We start from the raw sequence: 25384 nt of genomic DNA on the forward strand, positions 1-25384 counted from the left end.
GGGTTACATGTATGCCAGTACCAGTTACTCCCCCTCCATCCCCGGGGTTACATGTATGGCAGTACCAGTTACTCCCCCTCCATCCCCGGGGATACATGTATGGCAGTACCAGTTACTCCCCCTCCATCCCCGGGGTTACATGTATGGCAGTACCAGTTACTCCTCCTCCCCGGGGTCACATGTATGGCAGTACCAGTTACTCCCACTCCGTCCCCGGGGTTACATGTATGGCAGTACCAGTTACTCCCCCTCCATCCCCAGGGTTACATGTATGGCAGTACCAGTTACTCCTCCTCCCCGGGGTCACATGTATGGCAGTACCAGTTACTCCCCCTCCCCGGGGTTACATGTATGGCAGTACCAGTTACTCCCCCTCCATCCCCGGGGATACATGTATGGCAGTACCAGTTACTCCCCCTCCATCCCCGGGGTTACATGTATGGCAGTACCAGTTACTCCTCCTCCCCGGGGTCACATGTATGGCAGTACCAGTTACTCCCCCTCCATCCCCGGGGATACATGTATGGCAGTACCAGTTACTCCCCCTCCATCCCCGGGGTTACATGTATGGCAGTACCAGTTACTCCTCCTCCCCGGGGTCACATGTATGGCAGTACCAGTTACTCCCCCTCCATCCCCGGGGATACATGTATGGCAGTACCAGTTACTCCCCCTCCATCCCCGGGGTTACATGTATGGCAGTACCAGTTACTCCCCCTCCATCCCCGGGGATACATGTATGCCAGTACCAGTTACTCCCCCTCCATCCCCGGGGATACATGTATGGCAGTACCAGTTACTACCCCTCCATCCCCGGGGATACATGTATGGCAGTACCAGTTACTCCCCCTCCATCCCCGGGGTTACATGTATGGCAGTACCAGTTACTCCTCCTCCCCGGGGTCACATGTATGGCAGTACCAGTTACTCCCCCTCCCCGGGGTTACATGTATGGCAGTACCAGTTACTCCCCCTCCATCCCCGGGGTTACATGTATGGCAGTACCAGTTACTCCCCCTCCATCCCCGGGGTTACATGTATGGCAGTACCAGTTACTCCCCCTCCATCCCCGGGGATACATGTATGCCAGTACCAGTTACTCCCCCTCCATCCCCGGGGATACATGTATGGCAGTACCAGTTACTACCCCTCCATCCCCGGGGATACATGTATGGCAGTACCAGTTACTCCCCCTCCATCCCCGGGGTTACATGTATGGCAGTACCAGTTACTCCCCCTCCATCCCCAGGGTTACATGTATGGCAGTACCAGTTACTCCCCCTCCATCCCCGGGGATACATGTATGGCAGTACCAGTTACTCCTCCTCCCCGGGGTTACATGTATGGCAGTACCAGTTACTCCCCCTCCATCCCCGGGGTTACATGTATGGCAGTACCAGTTACTCCCCCTCCATCCCCAGGGTTACATGTATGGCAGTACCAGTTACTCCCCCTCCCCAGGGTTACATGTATGGCAGTACCAGTTACTCCCCCTCCCCCACCAGGGTTACATGTATGGCATTACCCAGTTACTCCCCCTCCCCAGGGTTACATGTATGGCAGTACCAGTTACTCCCCGCCCCCAGGGTTACATGTATGGCAGTACCAGTTACTCCCCCTCCCCAGGGTTACATGTATGGCAGTACCAGTTACTCCCCGCCCCCAGGGCTACATGTATGGCAGTACCAGTTACTCCCCCTCCCCCCCTCCAGGGTTACATGTATGGCAGTACCAGTTACTCCCCCTCCCCAGGGTTACATGTATGGCAGTACCAGTTACTCCCCCTCACCCACCAGGGTTACATGTATGGCAGTACCAGTTACTCCCCCTCCCCAGGGTTACATGTATGGCAGTACCAGTTACTCCCCCTCCATCCCCAGGATTACATGATGGGAGTACCAGTTACTCCCCCTCCATCCCCAGGGTTACATGTATGGCAGTACCAGTTACTCCCCCTCCATCCCCAGGATTACATGATGGGAGTACCAGTTACTCCCCCTCCATCCCCAGGGTTACATGTATGGCAGTACCAGTTACTCCCCCTCCCCCACCAGGGTTACATGTATGGCAGTACCAGTTACTCCCCCTCCCCAGGGTTACATGTATGGCAGTACCAGTTACTCCCCCTCCCCCCCTCCAGGGTTACATGTATGGCAGTACCAGTTACTCCCCCTCCCCAGGGTTACATGTATGGCAGTACCAGTTACTCCCCGCCCCCAGGGCTACATGCCACTCACTCCAGGAATCCCGGCTTGTGCTTCATCTCATTGTGTGGTCCAAACTGCACCTGGCACTGGTATCCAGCAAACTCACAGGCCTTATCGAAGGAGACCGGGTGCGAGCCATTCAGAATGTCGTCCCGTGCCTGCAATAAGAAACGGTAGAGGACACTGCAAGGGCAATACATGTGTGTAAGAGGTAGGTATTAATGTGTGCACTGGTATGTACCTGAACATACAGCAGATTGAGTTGTACAGGGTCTCTAGAGTCCACGTTCTGGTCAGAATAGAAGAATTTGCGTCTCAGGAGAAGCGTTTCATTCTCATCTACTCCTTGTTCTCGCAGCGTCCTCCCAGGATCCAGCCAGTTCACTGCAAGAGACCAAACCAAGGGTTAGCAATGTATTAAGGGAAAGGTAGGGTATGTGGGTCAGTGATCAAGAGCACAATACTGAGCTACCCTAATGTGCCCCAACACCGGGCTCCGCTAATGTGCCCCAACCCCGGGCTCCGCTAATGTGCCCCAACCCCGGGCTCCGCTAATGTGCCCCAAGCCCGGGCTCCGCTAATGTGCCCCAAGCCCGGGCTCCGCTAATGTGCCCCAACCCCGGGGACCGCTAATGTGCCCCAACCCCGGGGACCGCTAATGTGCCCCAACCCCGGGGACCGCTAATGTGCACCAACCCCGGGCTCCGCTAATGTGCACCAACACCGGGCTCCGCTAATGTGCACCAACACCGGGCTCCGCTAATGTGCACCAACATCGGGCTCCGCTAATGTGCACCAACACCGGGCACCGCTAATAAAAAGAATAATTTTATTTATATAGCGCTCTTTCTCCAATAGGACTCAAGGCGCTTAACAAATACATAGCATAATAAAGTACAGAAAATAATGAAGTACAGAACAGATTTTCATAAAATACAGAAGCATGGAGATACTAAAGGGACATTATGGAAATGCTGAGTAAACAGGAAAGTCTGGAGTCTACTTTTGAAGGATTCTATAGTTGGGGCCTCTCGCACTGTGCGGGGAAGTAAGTTCCATAGAGTCAGAGCCGCATGACTAAAAGCTCGACCCCCCAGATGAGTTACAGGAGATTCTAGGTACTGCTAATAGTCCTTCATCTACAGATTGCAGTAATGGAGTGGGGCAGTATGGGGTCAGAAGCTGCTTCAGGTACCTTGGGCCCTGGTCATGTAATGCTTTGAAGCTCAGTAAGCCAATCTTGAAGATGATTCGCCATCTTACAGGCAGCCAGTGAAGGGAGTAGAGTATGGGTGTTATGTGGCTAGAACGGGGCTGGTTGGGTAACAGCCTGGCAGCTGTGACTTTTGCTGGGAGACCAAGGTAGAGGCCATTACAGTAGTCTAAACGAGATGATACAAATGCATGGATGACTTTTGGCAGAACATCTGAGGGAACAAGTGCTTGATTCAGGATATGTTCCTCAGGTGAAAGAATGAGGATTTGATTGTGGCTGATATCTGATGTTTAAAGTGTCAAGCCACCATCCAGGACAACGCCAAGATTCCGCACACGATCAGTGGTGTGTAATTCTGAATCCCCAAGTGGAAGTCCAGTTGGTTGGCTATGCTGCAGTCTTGTCCTTTGATGTTGCGGTCCTATAATAAGGACCTCTGTTTATCCGGGTTCAGTCGCAGCCAACTGGCGCTCATCCATTCCTGGAGCTCAGCTAGACCGACCTTAAGGGTTGTTATTGGGTTATCAGTGCCCGGAGCAAAGGACAAGTACAGTTGTGTATCATCTGCATAGCAGTGGTAGACTAGCCCAGACCATTCATTGTGCACAGGAGGTCTTGGCCAAGGCGTGAGAGCTCATCATCCACCCATGCATTGAAATCCCAGAGGATGAGCCATCTTTGATGTTCCAGATCCAGGCCAGCAACACTGTCTGCAATTTCTTGTAGAAATATCTTTCCATCTCCAGGGGGCCGGTAAATGAGAAGTACTCTGAAACCTTATCCTGTCGAACTCTGGGCAGCAATGCACTCGAATGAGCGAGTAATTTCAATAGGGTGGAAGCTAAATTTAAGGTCTTTTTTGAAGCAGATAGCAAAGTTAAAGGTAAGTCCTTAGATATTTAAGATGATTCATAGGTCAGTTGTGGAGAATTTAAGCTGTTTTATGGAGATGATCAGGAGCATGAAAAAGGTGAGGCAGCTATTTTGGGCGCCAGGACTGCTAAAAAAAATGTGCACCAACACAGGACTCCGCTAATGTGCACCAACACCAGGCTCCGCTAATGTGCACCAACACCAGGCTCCGCTAATGTGCACCAACAAAGAGCACTGCTAATGTGTAGAACGTAACGCTGGATAAAATCACTGCCTCGGACTAAAGCCCTGTAATTAGATTGCAAGCTTTGCACATATAACATGAGACTTACAACCTGATTGAGAAACACATGCAGCTACTGTTACATAGTCAATGACAGAGGGGGGGCATCGGGCAGAGCAGTCACAGTAACGCAATCTGTGTATACACTTTATAAACCTTCCATTGGTGACATATATTATGTATCGTGTGAATCCCAATTATTAGCTGGGATGCAAATGTAAAGTCTTCTAATAAGAGCATTGGCCCCACAAGGTATAACAGGTGGAACTTGTAGCGTCCTTCAGGGAAGTAACCATAATAACACTATGTAAAAAAAGGATTTTAATACCTACCGGTAAATCCTTTTCTCTTAGTCCGTAGAGGATGATGGGGATGCTTCAAGAACCATGGGGTATAGACTGGATCCGCAGGAGACATGGGCACAATATAAGACTTTGAATGGGTGTAAACTGGCTCCTCCCTCTATGCCCCTCCTCCAGACTCCAGTTATAGGAACTGTGTCCAGGGAGACGGACATTTCGAGGAAATGGATTAATTTAATTAATTTAAACTAAGGTGAGATACATACCATCTCACACCACTAACACGCCGTACAACATGGCATTCAACAACAACGCATGCAACGGCATGACCAACAACAGTCACAGATTAACTGAACTCAACGCAACATGAGCGTAACCATAACCAAACTGCAGATACAGCCCGCACTGGGACGGGCGCCCAGCATCCTCTACGGACTAAGAGAAAAGGATTTACCGGTAGGTATTAAAATCCTATTTTCTCATACGTCCTAGAGGATGCTGGGGATGCTTCAAGAACCATGGGGTTTATACCAAAGCTCTAGAACGGGCGGGAGAGTGCGGATGACTCTGCAGCACTGATTGACCAAACAAGAGGTCCTCCTCAGCCAGGGTATCAAACTTGTAGAACTTAGCAAAAGTGTGTGAACCCGACCAAGTAGCAGCTCGGCAAAGTTGTAATGCCGAGACTCCCCGGCCAGCTGCCCAGGATGAGCCCACCTTTCTGGTAGAATGGGCTTTCACCGATTTCGGTACAGGCAATCCTGCCGTAGAATGAGCCTGCTGAATCGTATTACAAATCAAGCGCGCAATAGTCTGTTTAGAAGCAGGAGCCCCAATCTTGTTGGGAGCCCACAGGACAAACAGAGCCTCTGTTTTCCTAATCTGTGCCGTTCTGGCGACATAGATCTTCAAAGCTCTGACCACATCGAGAGACCTTGACTCCGCCAAGGCGTCAGTAGCCACTGGCACCACAATAGGCTGGTTAACATGAAATGTTGAAACCACTTTTGGCAGAAATTGCTGACGAGTTCTCAACTCCGCACTATCAGCATGGAAAATCAAATAGGGGCTTTTGTGAGACAAAGCCGCCAACTCAGACACTGGCCTTGCAGACGCCAAGGCCAACAACATGACCACTTTCCAAGTAAGGAATTTTAACTCAACCTTGCGCAAAGGTTCAAACCAATGTGATTGCAAGAATTTCAACACCACATTAAGGTCCCATGGGGCCACCGGGGGCACAAAGGGAGGTTGGATGTGCAGCACGCCTTTTATGAAGGTCTGAACTTCTGAAAGGGAGGCCAATTCTTTTTGAAAAAAGATCGACAAGGCCGAAATCTGTACTTTAATTGAGCCTAACTTTAGGCCCACATCCACACCTGCTTATCAAACTTGCAGAACTTAGCAAAAGTGTGTGAACCCGACCAAGTAGCAGCTCGGCAAAGTTGTAATGCCGAGACTCCCCGGCCAGCTGCCCAGGATGAGCCCACCTTTCTGGTAGAATGGGCTTTCACCGATTTCGGTACAGGCAATCCTGCCGTAGAATGAGCCTGCTGAATCGTATTACAAATCAAGCGCGCAATAGTCTGCTTAGAAGCAGGAGCCCCAATCTTGTTGGGAGCCCACAGGACAAACAGAGCCTCTGTTTTCCTAATCTGTGCCGTTCTGGTGACATAGATCTTCAAAGCTCTGACCACATCGAGAGACCTTGACTCCGCCAAGGCGTCAGTAGCCACTGGCACCACAATAGGCTGGTTAACATGAAATGTTGAAACCACTTTTGGCAGAAATTGCTGACGAGTTCTCAACTCCGCACTATCAGCATGGAAAATCAAATAGGGGCTTTTGTGAGACAAAGCCGCCAACTCAGACACTGGCCTTGCAGACGCCAAGGCCAACAACATGACCACTTTCCAAGTAAGGAATTTTAACTCAACCTTGCGCAAAGGTTCAAACCAATGTGATTGCAAGAATTTCAACACCACATTAAGGTCCCATGGTGCCACTGGGGGCACAAAGGGAGGTTGGATGTGCAGCACGCCTTTTATGAAGGTCTGAACTTCTGAAAGGGAGGCCAATTCTTTTTGAAAAAAGATCGACAAGGCCGAAATCTGTACATTAATTGAGCCTAACTTTAGGCCCACATCCACACCTGCTTGTAGGAAATGGAGCAAACGCCCCAGGTGAAATTCTTCCATAGGAGCCTTCTTGGATTCACACCAAGACACATATTTTCTCCAAATACGGTGGTAATGCTCTGCCGTTACTTCTTTTCTAGCTTGAAGAAGTGTAGGAATGACTTCACTGGGAATACCCTTTCGGGCTAGGATTTGGCGTTCAACCGCCATGCCGTCAAACGCAGCCGCGGTAAGTCCTGATACGCGCACGGCCCCTGTTGTAACAGGTCCTCCCGAAGAGGAAGAGGCCAGGGATCTTCTATGAGCAACTCCTGAAGATCTGGATACCAGGCCCTTTTTGGCCAATCTGGAACAAAGAGGATTGCCTGAACCCTTGTCCTTCTTATAATTTTTATCACCTTTGGAATGAGTGGAAGCGGAGGGAACACATAGACCGACTGAAACACCCACGGTGTCACTAGGGCGTCCACCGCTATCGGTTGAGGGTCCCTTGACCTGGAACAATATCTCTGAAGTTTCTTGTTGAGGCGGGACGCCATCATGTCCACTTGAGGAACTCCCCAACGACTTGTCACTTCTGCAAAGACCTCTTGATGAAGACCCCACTCTCCTCCTGGATGAAGATCGTGTCTGCTGAGGAAGTCTGCTTCCCAGTTGTCCACTCCTGGAATGAAGACCGCTGCCAGAGCGCTGGCATGTCTTTCTGCCCAGCGAAGAATCTTTGTGGCCTCGGCCATCGCCGCTCTGCTCTTTGTTCCGCCTTGGCGGTTTATTTACGCCACTGCTGTCACGTTGTCTGACTGAATCAAGACCGGCAGACCTCGAAAATGATGTTCTGCTTGCAGTATGCCGTTGTGCATGGCTCTTAATTCCAGAATGTTTATGTGTAGACAAGCTTCCTGGCTCGACCACTTTCCCTGAAAGTTTCTTCCCTGTGTGACTGCTCCCCAGCCTCGGAGGCTTGCATCCGTGGTCACCAGGATCCAATCCTGAATCCCGAACCTGCGTCCCTCCAGAAGGTGAGAACTGTGCAGCCACCACAGAAGGGAAATTCTGGTCCTAGGAGACAGAATTATTTTCCGGAGCATGTCCAGGTGAAACCCGGACCACTGGCCAGCAGGTTCCACTGAAACAACCTGGCATTGAACCTGCCATACGGAATGGCCTCATAGGCCGCCACCATCTTCCCCGGCAACCGAGTGCAGTGAAGAACTGACACCTTTGCTGGTTTCATAATCTGTTTTACCATGATCTGTATTTCCAGCGCTTTTTCCACTGGAAGAAAAACTCTTTGCAATTCTGTATCCAGAATCATACCCAGGAACGACAGCCGTGTCGTTGGCTCCAACTGTGATTTTGGCAAATTTAGGAGCCGTGTTGTTGCAAAATCGTCAGTGAAAGAGCAACATTCTTCAACAATTGCTCCTTGAACCTCGCCTTTATGAGGAGATCGTCCAAGTACGGGATAATTGTGATTCCCTGCTTGCGCAGGAGAACCATCATTTCCGCCATTACTTTGGTGAAAATCCTCGGAGCCATGGACAGACCAAACAGCAACGTCTGAAATTGGTAATGACAATCCTGCACAGCAAATCTCAGGTAAGCCTGATGCCGAGGATATATGGGGACATGTAAGAAGGCATCCTTTATGGCGACCGACACCATAAAATCGCCCTCATCCAGACTGGAGATCACTGCTCGTAGAGACTCCATCTTGTACTTGAATCTTTTCAGAAAGAAATTGAGGGATTTTAGGTTTAGAATCGGTCTGACCGAGCCATCCAGCTTCGGGACCACGAACAGGCTCGAATAAAAACCTTCCCCCTGATAAGACGGGGGTACCTTGACAATCATTTGATTTTGACACAACTTTAGTATCGCAGTGCTTACTATCTCCCTTTCTGGAAGAGAAGCTGGCAAGGCCGATTTGAAAAATCGGTGAGGGGGCACGTCTTGAAACTCTAACTTGTACCCTTGGGTTACTATGTGTACTATCCAAGGATCCAGGTCCGAGTGCACCCAGACCTGACTGAAGAGTTTGAGACGTGCCCCCACTGGTGCGGAGTCCCTCAGAGGAGCTCCAGCGTCATGCGGTGGATTTGGTAGAAGCCAGGGAGGACTTCTGCTCCTGGGAACTTGCCACAGCCTGTGGCCTTTTTCCCCTTCCTCTCCCCCTCGCAGCAAGGAAGGAGGACTCACGTTCTTATTTGAATTTGTTGGGCCGAAAGGACTGCATCTGATAGTGAGGCGATTTCTTCTGCTGTGCAGGAACATAAGGTAAAAAAGATGACTTACCCGCGGTAGCCGTAGACACCAGGTCAGTGAGGCCGTCGCCAAACAAGACCTTACCGTTAAACGGTAGAGACTCCATCGCCTTCTTAGAGTCAGCATCAGCATTCCATTGATGAATCCACAATGCTCTCCTTGCTGAGACCGCCATGGCATTGGCCCTTGATCCCAAAAGGCCAATATCCCTCGCAGCTTCCTTTAAATATGCTGCAGCGTCCTTGATGTGATCCAAAGTCAAAAGCATACTATCCCTGTCTAGGGTATCTACCTCAGATGACAAGTTATCTGCCCACCTTTCAATAGCGCTACTCACCCATGCCGCAGTAACGGCAGGTCTGAGTAGCGACCCTGTAGTGACATAAATGGATTTTTGCGTATTTTCCTGCTTGCGATCCGCAGGATCCTTTAGGGCTGCCATGTCAGGAGACGGAAGCGCCACCTTTTTGGATAGATGCGATAAAGCTTTGTCTAACGTGGGGATTGACTCCCACCTTTCCCTGTCCCCAGAGGGGAATGGATATGCCATTGGAATTCTTTTGGGAACACGTATCTGTGACAGGACGGTCCCGTACGAAAGCACTCACCGCTTTCGCGTCCCGTCTCCTGTGCACAGAATGGAAGGTTAGGTCACACGAGGCCTGACCACATAGGGGATTCCCGCTTATCGTCAGTAACCGCCTGTTACTGACTCCACCCACTGCGTTGTGGGCGGGTTTATGCTGCCACCACCAAACTCCTAACCTGCCGTGGCGTTTGGAACCACGGTTCTGCTCTGTATGTGCCGACGCACTGCCTTACCACACCTGTGTGGTGTTGACGAATCCCCACTAGCCACTTGCTAGGCCTCTACCGGTAGCTGGCGGAAGGCGGAGCTTGGAGACTCTAGGTGCTTCCCTGGACAGCCGGAGGACGGGGATAGGTTTGGCATAACCCTGTAGGTCACAAGATGAAGCAATCTTCTTGAGGCAGATGAGATGTTTATTTGCTCAATAATAGCCTTAAAAAAGACTCTTCCCTATTGCTAGGGGCAACAGCATACAGCAAGATGTTCCAGCAGAATAAAGATGGTACAACTACCATACTGGAGGCACGCAGGCCTCCTTTTTATGTCAATTTTCCACACAGTACCACAGGGGGGTAAGCCCTCCCTGTCTTCTCCAACCAATCAGGTTATCGCACAAAATATAAATAAATTACATTTTACAACAATGTCAGTAAGTGCAAAAAAACAATATCCTCCTTCCCGTCACCCAGACGTTTGGTATCAGATTAACATTCACTATTGATAAATTTATCACATAGCTTCAAAATACAAATATTTCTGGTCATTCACACCTTCAGGCAATCCCAGTGTTTGAGATTACAACAGGAAAGGCTACAATACAAACAAACAGTCTTCCTTCCTGTATCTGCCATTCAGGGTTCGTATACCAATTAAATCATTACATGAAACAGGTTCCAAGCCCAGAACTACTTTACATATGGGATAAGGAGATTCCCCGTCAGTAGCATCCCTCTCTAAGGAACTTACACATCAAAAGGTCTTGTCATTCACACCTCTCTGCTAGGACAGGGCCATTAGCATGCCACTTCCTACTGACAGGAGATGATTATTCAGACAGCTATAGTAAGTGCATTTTTCCTTTAAAATACAGGTGACCACATCTTAAATATAAATACAGTTAAACATGCATTCCTGCAATTGTGCACAGAGCACTACATATGACATGTTAAGACACATCATTAAACATATTTTTAAACAGTCTGCGCCCACCGCCGTAAGTACATTTAACAGTGACGCCAAGCGCCTATTGTCCACAACATGGCGCCGGGCACTAGGGGTTAACCCCTTCAGCGCTGCAGCGCCCATTGTCCAAGTGGGCTGGGTGTCTCTCTGGCCACATTCCCCCCCCCCCCCCCCCCCATTCAAGCCGGTCAACCAGGGACCCATGTCCCAACGATTTGGTCCCTGGTCCCGCAGTCCTTAATGAGGTTACCGGGAGTTCTTTGGGGGTTCGGGCTCCTCCTGACGTGACAGTCCATCCGCATTGCTATGAGCCTTGCCTTGCTTGTGGATAATATGAGAGTCATAAACCTGAAGAGCAAGGCTCCACCGCAACAGTCTGCCGTTTTCCCCCGTGGTGTGCTGGAGCCACCGTAATGGATTGTGGTCCGTTACCACCGTAAAATGGCGGCCATACAAATAGGGCTGAAGCTTCTTCACAGCCCAAACAATAGCCAAACACTCCTTTTCAATTGTGGCATAACCCACCTCCCGCGGTAGCAGCTTTCTGCTCAAATAGGCCACAGGGTGCTTCCTGCCCATATGGCTCCTCCTGGCTCAGTACTACTCCCAGTCCGTGCAGTGGCGCAGTGGTTCGTAAAACACAGTCCTGGTCAAGAATGTGCGACATCAGCACTGGAGCGGGTGCCAGAGCCTCCTTCAATGACTGGAATGCCAACTCGCAAGCGGGTGCAAAGTCCACTGACTTGGGAATGCCCTTCCTAGCCATCTGTGTACAGGGGTTCACTACAGGACTAAAGTCAAGGACAACGTGTCCGTAGGGCCTTACAGGTTCTAAGGTCAGTACCTGTCTGGGTGATGTGGGTCGGGGACAGCCTCTGGTGGCCTCTGCTTTGGGCCTACCCCTGCCTCCTCCCACATGTGCCCCAGGCACTGCACCTCCGTCATTTCTATCTGGCAACTGTCTGCCCTCCAATCTTCCTCTATCGACCTATGACTCGGGAAACCTACCCTGTCACCTAGGCCTACTCCTTCCTCCTCGTCCGCTACCTGTGCCACAGTGATGGCGGCCAGACCACCAGCCTCTGGATCCTGTGTGGCATCCACTACAGGGAGGCTGCGTGTCTTCCCCGATCTACTGCGCACAGGCAGGGGACCTGCTATGTCCACAGCAACTTGCTGCAAGGGTTCCCCTATGGGCAGAGGCCCAGAGACAACACAACCGCTGGAGTGCCCCAGCTGCCAACGCATGGCACCAGCCTTACAGTTGGTCTGGGCGCCATCCGACATTCCAGACCAGGGTAAGCACGGTGTCAGGCACTTCAGGGTACGGTCTATCTCAGGGTTACTGCCCAAAGGGGTTTCGCTGGCAACCGACACCGGTTGCGCATGAAAGTTCCCTGGGGGGACCAGTTGGACACATTCCCTATCTGGTCTATCCCCTCCCACTTTCCTGCCTACCCTGTACCTTAACCCTTCCCGCCAGGTCAAACTTCCTGCCCCAACCCTGTCAAGGCCGCTGCCAGAGAGGCGCCTCATGCCTTTCGGGGATGGGTCAGAGAGTTGAGCCTCCCTAAACTCCTACCTGTGGCCCTCAACCTCTCCTAAATTGGGACACACTACAGGGGGATCTAGGTGGGGACTACTAGGGTCAGTCTAGTAGGGGTCAGTCATGGAAAAGTCAGTGTGGTTTCTCATACTCACCGCCGGAGTTGGCAAACCACTTGGGTCAGGAGCATCATTGGGCACCCCCACAGGATCAAACGAGCTGGAACCGACATCCTCTGCGTTGCTAGGGGACGTAGGCATACCAGAGGTAAAAGTCATGCGGGGTCGATGTGCCGATCTAGCCGCTGTAATCTTTTCCTCTGGGCTGGTTGATGCTGTGGTTGGCTGTGCTGGCAGTTGTCTAGCAGCTGTAGTCTTTTCCTCTGGGCTGGGCTGTGCTGGAGTAGCTGATGTCAACGGTGGTTGTGGAACTTGACTCTGGGGAATGGTGCCAGCAAACGTGGTGACGATCCCACCACCCAGATCATTTCCTAGGACCACATCAGTTGGGAGACTATCCATGACGGCAACTTCTCGCAACTCTGGTCCAGCTCCCCAGTCCAGGTAGACTCTTGCCATGGGAACCTCTTTCTCTGTTCCATCTGCCAGGGTGACCTTGGCAGTGCGACCCTGCAATACTGCAGCAGGATCTATAAGATGGGGGCTCACCACAGTGATTGAGGCTCCAGAGTCTCTTAGGCCTTCCCCCTGTAGGGATTCCACGTGGACCGGCTGCAGGTGCCTCCACATATTATAAGGAAAATGTATCAAGAAGATAAAAGATCGGGCGCTGAAATGAGCTGTTTAACTAAGCTGCTGCTAAATATTCGGGATAGTCACACCCAAATTGAATTATCAACCAAAACAAAAGAATGTAGCAGCGCTAATACAAGAATTAAAATAGAAGGATTGAGTACCAATGGGTGTAATTTAATAAACCATAAGAGGAAGGAGGCCATTGGGGTCAGTTTTTTTCTGAACTACTACTGCTCAAGTGTGCTCCGAACCAGGACCGGATCTTGCTGTCAGCAAAAACCACTGTGGTGATTATCAAGAACAGAGATACCACGGATCCCCTTTATCTGCAGAGGATACCGCGATGCAGTGAGGACCTATAATCACGGACTTTTGCAAAGACTCAACTTCAAGGGAATTATACCTCCAGCGGCGTAGAGTGGTAAATAACTCTGTAGGACTGTGCTGTCGGTCCATGACAAATTTCACCATTGCTGATCACCCGGTCTATATTAAACAGGAACGGATCACACAGAGAAGGCAAATACATTGTGACCCCACCTTTTTAGCAATATTGTATTTTATGTGTATATATGCTCATGTTAGAGGAGCGTGTTTTATGGTTTATTAAATTACACCCATTGGTACTCAATCCTTCTATTTTAATTCTTGTATTAGCGCTGCTACATTGTTTTGTTTTGGCCTCCACATATTATGTAGGGGCTGTTTGGCCATGCAGGTGACTCTCTCCGCAGAGTGCACCTGTCTCTCGCCACACTCCATCGGACTGACTGGAGGGGGAACAGTCTCTGTAGGCTCATCTCCACTCGTCAAACAAGCGATCCGGGCTCCAGCACTCGGATTTGGGGCACGAGTCTGGGGTGCTTGGGATGCAGAACAGTTCATCCTCAGATGTCCGATTTTCCCACAGCCGTAGCACTTCTTCTCCAGTCGTGGCACCGATGATCTCTGATCAGTTGCAGGGACGCTGCGGTGCGGTTGCTGGCCAAGAGCACCCGGGTTGGAAGATGCTTGTCTTTGGGGGTGATGAGCTGAAGAGGGGTGTCCCCCTGATGGTACAGTCTTTTGGAGCTGGCTGCTGGCGGGGCGCTTCTGACCCTGTGGCCGAATTGCCACATATTTGTCGGCTAACTGGGCAGCCATCTTTAAGCTGGGTGGCTCCCGGTCTAGTACCCACTCCTTCACTTCTTGGGCGCACCTGCGGTAGAACTGCTCCCTGCAGATCAGGTCAATCAGTGCGTCCCATGTAGTGGCTTCAGAATCCTTCACCCACTTCACCACGTACTGCCGCAGCTGGGTGGCGAACTGCTCATGGGTGCTGCTAGGATTCTTGGGCAAGTCTCTGAACTTCTTCCTGTAAGATTCGGGAGTGATGAAGAATCGCTGGAGGAGGGCCTTCGCGACTTCGTCGTAGTTCCCACAGTCCTCCGTCGCCACTCCTCGATAGGCCTCCAAGGCCTCTCCATGCAGAGTGGGCACAAGGTGTCTCACCCACTCCGACTTGGGTAGATCATGTAGTTTACATGTCCTTTCAAAAACTTGTAAATGTCCATCAATGTCCCCATCACTGTCTGCAAACTTGGCAAACTGAATGCGTCCCGATCTGTGTACAACAGCTGACAACAGCTCCCGGGGTACCACGGCCTGTGGTGCCCGCTCCGCATGCCACATCCGAATGACAAGCATGCGTTCTTGCTCCGTTGCCCTTTCCCCCAAATCCGCTAGCCGATCTGCTAGGGTATCCGGGCCGCCCCCCCTGGGACGTTGGGATCCTGGCCCTGCTAGGGATTGCTGGGAAAATAAGAATTTACTCACCGGTAATTCTATTTCTCGTAGTCCGTAGTGGATGCTGGGACTCCGTAAGGACCATGGGGGATTAGCGGCTCCGCAGGAGACTGGGCACAACTATAAAGAAAGCTTTTAGACTACTGGTGTGCACTGGCTCCTCCCACTAAGACCCTCCTCCAGACCTCAGTTAGGATACCGTGCCCGGAAGAGCTGACACAATTAGGAAGGATTTTGAATCCCGGGTAAGACTCATACCAGCCACACCAATCACACCGTATAACTCGTGATACAATACCCAGTTAACAGTATGAGAACAACTGAGCCTCTCAACAGATAGCTCAACAATAACCCTTTAGTTAAACAATAACTATATACAAGTATTGCAGACAATCCGCACTTGGGATGGGCGCCCAGCATCCACTACGGACTACGAGAAATAGAATTACCGGTGAGTAAATTCTTATTTTCTCTGACGTCCTAAGTGGATGCTGGGACTCCGTAAGGACCATGGGGATTATACCAAAGCTCCCAAACGGGCGGGAGAGTGCGGATGACTCTGCAGCACCGAATGAGAGAACTCCAGGTCCTCCGCAGCCAGGGTATCAAATTTGTAGAACTTTGCAAACGTGTTTGCCCCCGACCAAGTTGCAGCTCGGCAAAGTTGAAGAGCCGAGACCCCTCGGGCAGCCGCCCAAGAAGAGCCCACTTTCCTCGTGGAATGGGCTTTCACTGATTTAGGATGCGGCAGTCCAGCCGTAGAATGTGCAAGCTGAATCGTACTACAGATCCAGCGAGCAATAGTCTGCTTAGAAGCAGGTGCACCCAACTTGTTGGGCGCATACAGGATAAAGAGCGAGTCAGTCTTCCTGACTCCAGCCGTCCTGGAAACATATATTTTCAGGGCCCTGACTACATCCAACAACTTGGAAGCCTCCAAGTCATTTGTAGCTGCAGGCACCACGATAGGTTGGTTCAGATGAAAAGCCGATACCACTTTGGGGAGAAACTGGGGACGAGTCCTCAATTCTGCCCTATCCATATGGAAAATCAGATAAGGGCTTTTACATGACAAAGCCGCCAATTCTGAAACACGCCTGGCGGAAGCCAAGGCCAACAACATAACCACTTTCCACGTGAGATATTTCAAATCCACGGTTTTCAGTGGCTCAAACCAATGTGACTTTAGGAAATCCAACACCACGTTGAGATCCCAAGGTGCCACTGGAGGCACAAAAGGGGGCTGAATATGTAGCACTCCCTTAACAAAAGTCTGAACTTCAGGTAGTGAAGCCAATTCTCTCTGGAAAAAAATCGATAGAGCCGAAATCTGGACCTTAATGGAGCCCAATTTAAGGCCCATAGTCACTCCTGACTGTAGGAAGTGCAGGAATCGGCCCAGCTGAAATTCTTCCGTTGGAGCCTTCCTGGCCTCACACCACGCAACATATTTTCGCCATATGCGGTGATAATTTGAGGAAACGGCGGGGGGGAGACGTCTCGAATTCCAGTTTGTACCCCTGAGATACTACTTGAAGGATCCAGGGATCCACCCGTGAGCAAGCCCACTGATTGCTGAAATGTTTGAGACGGGCCCCCACCGCACCAGGCTCCGCCTGTGGAGCCCCAGCGTCATGCCGTGGACTTAGAGGAAGCGGGGGAGGACTTTTGCTCCTGGGAACTGGCTGTATGTTGCAGCTTTTTCCCTCTGCCTCTGGGCAGAAAGGACGCGCCTTTAACCCGCTTGCCCCTATTGGGCCGAAAGGACTGTACCTGATAATACGGTGCTTTCTTTGGTTGTGAGGGAACATGGGGTAAAAATGTAGACTTCCCAGCTGTTGCTGTGGAAACGAGGTCCGAGAGACCATCCCCGAACAATTCCTCACCCTTATAAGGCAGAACTTCCATGTGCCGTTTGGAATCTGCATCACCTGTCCACTGCCGAGTCCATAACCCTCTCCTGGCAGAAATGGACATTGCACTAATTTTGGATGCCAGCCGGCAAATATCCCTCTGTGCATCCCTCATGTATAAAAGTGCGTCTTTGATATGCTCTACGTTTAGCAAAATAGTGTCCCTGTCTAGGGTATCAATATTTTCTGACAGGGAATCTGACCACGCAGCTGCAGCACTGCACATCCAGGCTGAAGCTATAGCCGGTCTCAGTATAACACCTGTGTGTGTATATATAGATTTCAGGATAGCCTCCTGTTTTCTATCAGCAGATTCCTTCAGGGCGGCCGTATCCGGAGACGGTAGTGCCACCTTCTTTGACAAGCGTGTGAGCGCTTTATCCACCCTAGGGGATGTTTCCCAGCGTGACCTATCCTCTGGCGGGAAAGGGTACGCCATTAGTAACCTCTTAGAAATTACCAGCTTTTTATCAGGGGAAGCCCACGCTTCTTCACACACTTCATTTAATTCCTCAGATGGAGGAAAAGCTACTGGTAGTTTTTTCTCTCCAAACATAATACCCTTTTTTGTGGTACCGGGGGTAACATCAGAAATGTGCAACACATTTTTCATTGCCTCAATCATGTAACGTGTGGCCCTACTGGAAGTTACATTAGTCTCATCGTCGTCGACACTGGAGTCAGTATCCGTGTCGACATCTGTGTCAACCATCTGAGGTAGCGGGCGTTTTAGAGCCCCTGATGGTTTCTGAGACGCCTGGGCAGGCACAGGCTGAGAAGCCGGCTGTCCCACATTTGGTATGTCGTCGAACCTTTTATGTAAGGAGTCGACACTATCACGTAATTCCTTCCACAGCACCATCCACTCAGGTGTCGACCCCGCAGGGGGTGACATCACATTTACAGGCATCTGCTCCGCCTCCAAATAAGCCTCCTCATCAAACATGTCGACACAGCCGTACCGACACACCGCAAACACACAGGGAATGCTCTGACAGAGGACAGGATCCCACAAAGCCCTTTGGGGAGACAGAGAGAGAGTATGCCAGCACACACCAGAGCGCTATATAACACTGGGATCCCACTATCTATGAGTGTTTTCCCTATAGCTGCTTTTTTATATATATTATATATATATAATATCTATACTGCGCCTACATTTAGTGCCCCCCCTCTCTTTTTTACCCTTCTGTAGTATTCAGACTGCAGGGGAGAGCCAGGGAGCTTCCTTCCAGCGGAACTGTGAGGGAAAAATGGCGCCAGTGTGCTGAGGGAGAAGCCCCGCCCCCTTTTCGGCGGACTTTCTCCCGCTTTTTCTGTAACACTGGCAGGGGTAATTTTACATCTATATAGCCTCTAGGACTATATATGATGTATATTTTGCCAGCCAAGGTGTTATTATTGCCCTCAGGGCGCCCCCCCCCCCAGCGCCCTGCACCCATCAGTGACCGGAGTGTGAGGTGTACATGAGGAGCAATGGCGCACAGCTGCAGTGCTGTGCGCTACCTTGGTGAAGACCGAAGTCTTCTGTCGCCTATTTTCCGGACGTTCTTCGTGCTTCTGGCTCTGTAAGGGGGACGGCGGCGCGGCTCCGGGAACGAACACCAAGGTCGGGTCCTGCGGTCGATCCCTCTGGAGCTAATGGTGTCCAGTAGCCTAAGAAGCCCAAACTACCACCTGTTAGGTAGGTTCGCTTCTTCTCCCCTTAGTCCCTCGCTGCAGTGAGTCTGTTGCCAGCAGATCTCACTGTAAAATAAAAAACCTAAATATACTTTCTTTCTAGGTGCTCAGGAGAGCCCCTAGTGTGCATCCAGCTCAGCCGGGCACAAGAATCTAACTGAGGTCTGGAGGAGGGTCTTAGTGGGAGGAGCCAGTGCACACCAGTAGTCTGAAAGCTTTCTTTATAGTTGTGCCCAGTCTCCTGCGGAGCCGCTAATCCCCCATGGTCCTTACGGAGTCCCAGCATCCACTTAGGACGTCAGAGAAACATTGCTGCTGTGAGAGAGGGCGGGGCTTGTGGGTCTCACCGGTTCCTTACGAAGGTCCACTGTTGGGCCGTCCTCTGCGATGCTAACGCCGTCAGTGCTTTCCACCTCCGCCTGATGGGACTCCTCCACGCTCATGAGCGCCGCCTTCATGACGCTTCTGGACGCGTTGAAAGGGATATCCACACCCTTCTCCTGGCACACAATCTCCAGATCATCCTTGGACATTCCGCTGAATTCCGCCATCTTGTGCGTTCTCCTGCGCTGCAGTTACTCCTCCCCTGAGTAACTCGGCTTCTCCAATCAGGTGATGAAAAGCCGCCTGGGATTATCCAACCGCTATGCCACCAATTTCTGTGACAGGACGGTCCCGTACGAAAGCACTCACCGCTTTCGCGTCCCGTCTCCTGTGCACAGAATGGAAGGTTAGGTCACACGAGGCCTGACCACATAAGGTGATTCCCGCTTACCGTCAGTAACCGCCTGTTACTGACTCCACCCACTGCGTTGTGGGCGGGTTTATGCTGCCACCACCAAACTCCTAACCTGCCGTGGCGTTTGGAACCACGGTTCTGCTCTGTATGTGCCGACGCATTGCCTTACCACACCTGTGTGGTGTTGACGAATCCCCACTAGCCACTTGCTAGGCCTCTACCGGTAGCTGGCGTAAGGCGGAACTTGGAGACGTTAGGTGCTTCCCTGGACAGCTGGAGGACGGGGCTATATTTGGCATAACCCTGTAGGTCACAAGATGAAGCTATCTTCTTGAGGCAGATGAGATGTTTATTTGCTCAATAATAGCCTTAAAAAAGACTCTTCCCTATTGCTAGGGGCAACAGCATACAGCAAGATGTTCCAGCAGAATAAAGATGGTACAATTACCATACTGGAGGCACGCAGGCCTCCTTTTTATGTCAATTTTCCACACAGTACCACAGGGGGGTAAGCCCTCTCTGTCTTCTCCAACCAATCAGGTTATCGCACAAAATATAAATAAATTACATTTTACAAGGATGTCAGTAAGTGCAAAAAACAATATCCTCCTTTCCGTCACCCAGACAACGTTTGGTATCAGATTAACATTCACTATTGATAAATTTATCACATAGCTTCAAAATACAAATGTTTCTGTCTCATTCACATCTTCAGGCAAACCCAGTGTTTGGGATTACAACAGGAAAGGCTATACAACACATCAAACAGTCTTCCTTCCTGCATCTGCCATTCAGGGTTCGTATATCAATTAAATCAGGTACATGAAACAGGTTCCAAGCACATAGACCCCGTGATTAGCATCATTCTCTAAGGAACTTACACATCAAAAGGTTTTGTCATTCACACCTCTCTGCTAGGACAGGGCCATTAGCATGCCACTTCCTACTGACAGGAGATGATTATTCAGACAGCTATAGTAAGTGCATTTTTCCTTTAAATATACAGGTGACCACATCTTAAATATAAATATAGTTAAACATGCATTCCTGCAATTGTGCACAGAGCACTACATATGACATGTTAAGACACATCATTAAACATATTTTTAAACAGTCTGCGCCCACCGCCGTAAGTACATTTAACAGTGACGCCAAGCGCCTATTGTCCGCAACATGGCGCCGGGCACTAGGGGTTAACCCCTTCAGTGCTGCAGCGCCCATTGTCCACGTGGGCTGGGGGTCTCTCCGGCCACAGTATCTTTTTGTCAGGATTTTCCAAAGATTTTTCAAAAAGTGCGTTCAGCTCATGAGAGGGAGGAAAAGTTACCTCAGGTTTCTTTCCTTTATACATACAGACCCTAGTATCAGGAACAGCAGGGTCCTCAGTGATATGTAATACATCTTTTATCACCACAATCATGTACTGAATACTCTTAGCCAGTTTTGGATGTAATCTGGCATCACTATAGTCGACACTGGAATCAGAGTCTGTGTCGGTATCTGCTATCTGGGTAAACGCACGTTTCTGTGACCCCGAAGGGGTCTGGGCCTGTGACAAAGCATCTTCTATGGATTTCCTCCATGTCTGGTTCTTAGACTCAGATTTATCAAATCTCTTAGCCAACTTAGTCACATTTGCGTTTAAAACACTTAACATATTCACCCAACCATCTGTCGGCGGTGCCGACACGGTCACTCCCACAGCCTTTTCTGTCCCCACTCCAGCCTCCTCCTGGGAAGAGCATTCAGCCTCAGACATGTCGACACACACGTACTGACAGCCACAACCACACTGGGGCTATAGGATACAGACCCACTCTAAAGCCTGCCAGAGAGACACAGAGAGAGGTCTGCCAGCTCACAACCAGCGCCTGTCCCGGTACTGAGGCCAGTAATACGACTGCCCAGACCTGGCAGCGCTTTATGATATAAAAATAAACCACCAAATTGCCAGTGCCCCCCCCCCCCCCCCCGCCCCACCCCCTCCTTTTACACCTGTTACTTGCACAGCAGTGTGAAGAGAAAAAATGGCGCTGGTGACAACTGTGCGGGCTAAGCCCCGCCCACTACATGGCGCGCTTCCGTCCCGTTCATGTTCTTTATACTGGCGGGGGTCCCTTAACTAGTGCCCGGGCACTGTTAACTACTATGCCAGTGCTGTCTGAGGTCTCCCCATGCTGCACAGGGCGCCCCCCCCTGCGCCCTGCACCCTGCACCCTCAGTGCCATGATCTGTGTGGGAACATGGCGCGCTGCGCAGTACCTCAGACGCGTCTTCTGCCGTCACTGAAGTCTACTGATCTTCTCATACTCACCCGGCTTCTGTCTTCTGGCTTCTGTGGGGGGGTGACGGCGCGGCTCCGGGAACGAGCAGCTAGGCGCACCAAGTGATCAGACCTTCTGGAGCTAATGGTGTCCAGTAGCCTAAGAAGAAGTAGGTCTGACTTCTCTCCCCTAAGTCCCACGATGCAGGGAGCCTGTAGCCAGCAGTCTCCCTGAAAATAATAAACCTAACAAAGTCTTTTCCTGAGAAACTCTGGAGAGCTCCTCAGTGTGTGACCAGTCTCACTGGGCACAGAATCTAACTGGAGCCTGGGGGAGGGGCATAGAGGGAGGAGCCAGTTCACACCCATTCAAAGCCTTATAGTGTGCCCATGTCTCCTGCGGATCCAGTCTATACCCCATGGTTCTTGAAGCATCCCCAGCATCCTCTAGGACGTCTGAGAAAACCGATAACCGCGCACGTTACTCAGCAACCCTCTGGACACACAGGTGCACTACCAAATACCATACAATGTAACACAACATCAACACTGTATCCTCGGCACTGTAAGTGAAGAGTCCACCTCGCACAGTTATTTCCAGGAGAGGGGTTTCTTTAGGTCCTTTGGTACACTTCAGAAGTTTCACAATCAAGGTCTTTTAATGAAATCCTTAAAATCTACAAACTGGTAAAACAATGGACTGTCACCAGATATTTTGGTCTACAGGATTTACAAGTAGACAAATGCGCAGTAGTTAAAGTGTCACAGGCGTCCCCGGATACCTCCGTCTACCGGCAAACCGTGACACAGACCAGTCAAAAAATCCTCACCAACGCGTTTCAGTGCAGGTGAATCTTCCTCAAGGCAAAAGGATAAAATGCCTTATACCCAACATTCTCAGTATATTTTATTAAAAGATTGTATTACACTATTGGGAGTCTCCTGCCCGCAGTGTGTGATGTCTCTGTATATAGGTCTCCTCCCCGCAGTGTGTGACGTCTCTGTATATAGGTCTCCCCCCTCCCTGCAGTGTGTGATGTCTCTGTATATAGGTCTCCTCCCCGCAGTGTGTGACGTCTCTGTATATAGGTCTCCCCCCTCCCCGCAGTGTGTGACGTCTCTGTATATAGGTCTCCTCCCCGCAGTGTGTGAGGTCTCTGTATATAGGTCTCCCCCCTCCCCGCAGTGTGTGATGTCTCTGTATATAGGTCTCCTCCCCGCAGTGTGTGACGTCTCTGTATATAGGTCTCCTCCCCGCAGTGTGTGACGTCTCTGTATATAGGTCTCCTCCCCGCAGTGTGTGATGTCTCTGTATATAGGTCTCCCCCCTCCCCGCAGTGTGTGATGTCTCTGTATATAGGTCTCCTCCCCGCAGTGTGTGACGTCTCTGTATATAGGTCTCCTCCCCGCAGTGTGTGACGTCTCTGTATATAGGTCTCCTCCCCGCAGTGTGTGATGTCTCTGTATATAGGTCTCCTCCCCGCAGTGTGTGACGTCTCTGTATATAGGTCTCCTCCCTCCCCGCAATGTGTGAGGTCTCTGTATATAGGTCTCCCCCCTCCCCGCAATGTGTGAGGTCTCTGTATATAGGTCTCCCCCCTCCCCGCAATGTGTGAGGTCTCTGTATATAGGTCTCCCCCCTCCCCGCAGTGTGTGATGTCTTTGTATATAGGTCTCCCCCCTCCCCGCAGTGTGTGATGTCTCTGTATATAGGTCTCCCCCCTCCCCGCAGTGTGTGTCTCTGTATATAGGTCTCCCCCCTCCCCGCAGTGTGTGATGTCTCTGTATATAGGACTCCCCCCTCCCCGCAGTGTGTGATGTCTCTGTATATAGGTCTCACCTACCCGCAGTGTGTGACGTCTCTGTATATAGGTCTCCCCCCTCCCCGCAGTGTGTGACGTCTCTGTATATAGGTCCCCTACCCGCAGTGTGTGACGTCTCTGTATATAGGTCTCCTCCCCGCAGTGTGTGACGTCTCTGTACATAGGTCTCTCTTCCCCGCATTGTGCGATGTCTCTGTATATAGGTCTCCTCCCCGCAGTGTGTGATGTCTCTGTATATAGGTCTCACCTACCCGCAGTGTGTGATGTCTCTGTATATAAGTCTCCCCTCCCCGCAGTGTGTGACGTCTCTGTATATAGGTCTCCCCCCTCCCCGCAGTGTGTGATGTCTCTGTATATAGGTCTCCCCCCTCCCCGCAGTGTGTGACGTCTCTGTATATAGGTATCCTCCCCGCAGTGTGTGACGTCTCTGTATATAGGTCTCTCCTTCCCGCAGTGTGTGATGTCTCTGTATATAGGTCTCCTCCCCGCAGTGTGTGACGTCTTTGTATATTGGTCTCCTCCCCGCAGTGTGTGACGTCTCTGTATATAGGTCTCCTCCCCGCAGTGTGTGACGTCTCTGTATATAGGTCTCCTCCCCGCAGTGTGTGACGTCTCTGTATATAGGTCTGCCCCCTCCCCGCAGTGTGTGATGTCTCTGTATATAGGTCTCCTCCCTGCAGTGTGTGATGTCTCTGTATATAGGTCTCCTCCCTGCAGTGTGTGATGTCTCTGTATATAGGTCTCCTCCCCGCAGTGTGTGATGTCTCTGTATATAGGTCTCCTCCCTGCAGTGTGTGATGTCTCTGTATATAGGTCTCCTCCCCGCAGTGTGTGATGTCTCTGTATATAGGTCTCCTCCCTGCAGTGTGTGATGTCTCTGTATATAGGTCTCCTCCCTGCAGTGTGTGATGTCTCTGTATATAGGTCTCCTCCCCGCAGTGTGTGATGTCTCTGTATATAGGTCTCCTCCCCGCAGTGTGTGATGTCTCTGTATATAGGTCTCCTCCCTGCAGTGTGTGATGTCTCTGTATATAGGTCTCCTCCCCGCAGTGTGTGATGTCTCTGTATATAGGTCTCCTCCCCGCAGTGTGTCTTATCTCTGTATATAGGTCTTCCCTCCGTGGGTCTGTGTAACTGTCCCCTCCCCGCAGTGTAAGGGCATACACAACATACAACGTACTCACACTCATCATCTGTGTGAAGCTTCTGTTTGAGTTTTTCCATCTTCTTATCATCGCGGAGAAGAGTTTTGTCCCTCTTCAGCGTTCCGGTCATCTCTTCCTTCTTCTCCTCCAGCAGCTCTCGCACCAGGGAATACTCATCATAGTTGGTTATACCTGCAGAGAGGGGAAAGGGTGTGATTTGTGATTCTAACATACACCTTCATAATAATTGTGTGCGGGGAGAGAGTCACACATAGGATGATACTGTGTCACTACTAGACACCCGGAGGAACGCTGCTAAACAGACCATCGCTACGCACGACCAGCCGCTCATTCACTCACAAAACGCTTCAATCCAACTGAAATAAGTGGGAGAGAGAGTCAGCGGAAGTGAGAGAGAGTCAGCGGAAGTGAGAGAGAGCCAGCGGAAGTGAGAGAGAGCCAGCGGAAGTGAGAGAGAGCCAGCGGAAGTGAGAGAGAGTGGAAAACGAGAGACAGAACGAAAGAAAGGAGAGAATAAAACTATAGGATTGCAGTACCACCAAATACAAATAATAAGAATTTACTCACCGGTAATTCTATTTCTCGTAGTCCGTAGTGGATGCTGGGGACTCCGTAAGGACCATGGGGATTAGCGGCTCCGCAGGAGACTGGGCACAACT

The 25384-nt window shown here is 50.7% G+C and overlaps 1 protein-coding gene across 1 annotated transcript in view; it reads right to left on the reverse strand.

The window, feature by feature from the left end:
• Nucleotides 1-25384, reverse strand: part of TLN1 (talin 1) — a 367391-nt gene that overhangs the window by 238960 nt on the left and 103047 nt on the right. Inside the window, exons 5-7 of the mRNA XM_063957473.1 lie at nt 24744-24896; nt 2449-2591; nt 2238-2365 (exon numbers count right to left, since the gene is read on the reverse strand). Coding sequence (XP_063813543.1) covers nt 2238-2365; nt 2449-2591; nt 24744-24896 — 424 coding nt within the window. The remainder of the gene's footprint in view (nt 1-2237; nt 2366-2448; nt 2592-24743; nt 24897-25384) is intronic.

Source organism: Pseudophryne corroboree, chromosome 1 (assembly GCF_028390025.1).
Source record: "Pseudophryne corroboree isolate aPseCor3 chromosome 1, aPseCor3.hap2, whole genome shotgun sequence".
Classification (NCBI taxonomy): domain Eukaryota; kingdom Metazoa; phylum Chordata; class Amphibia; order Anura; family Myobatrachidae; genus Pseudophryne; species Pseudophryne corroboree.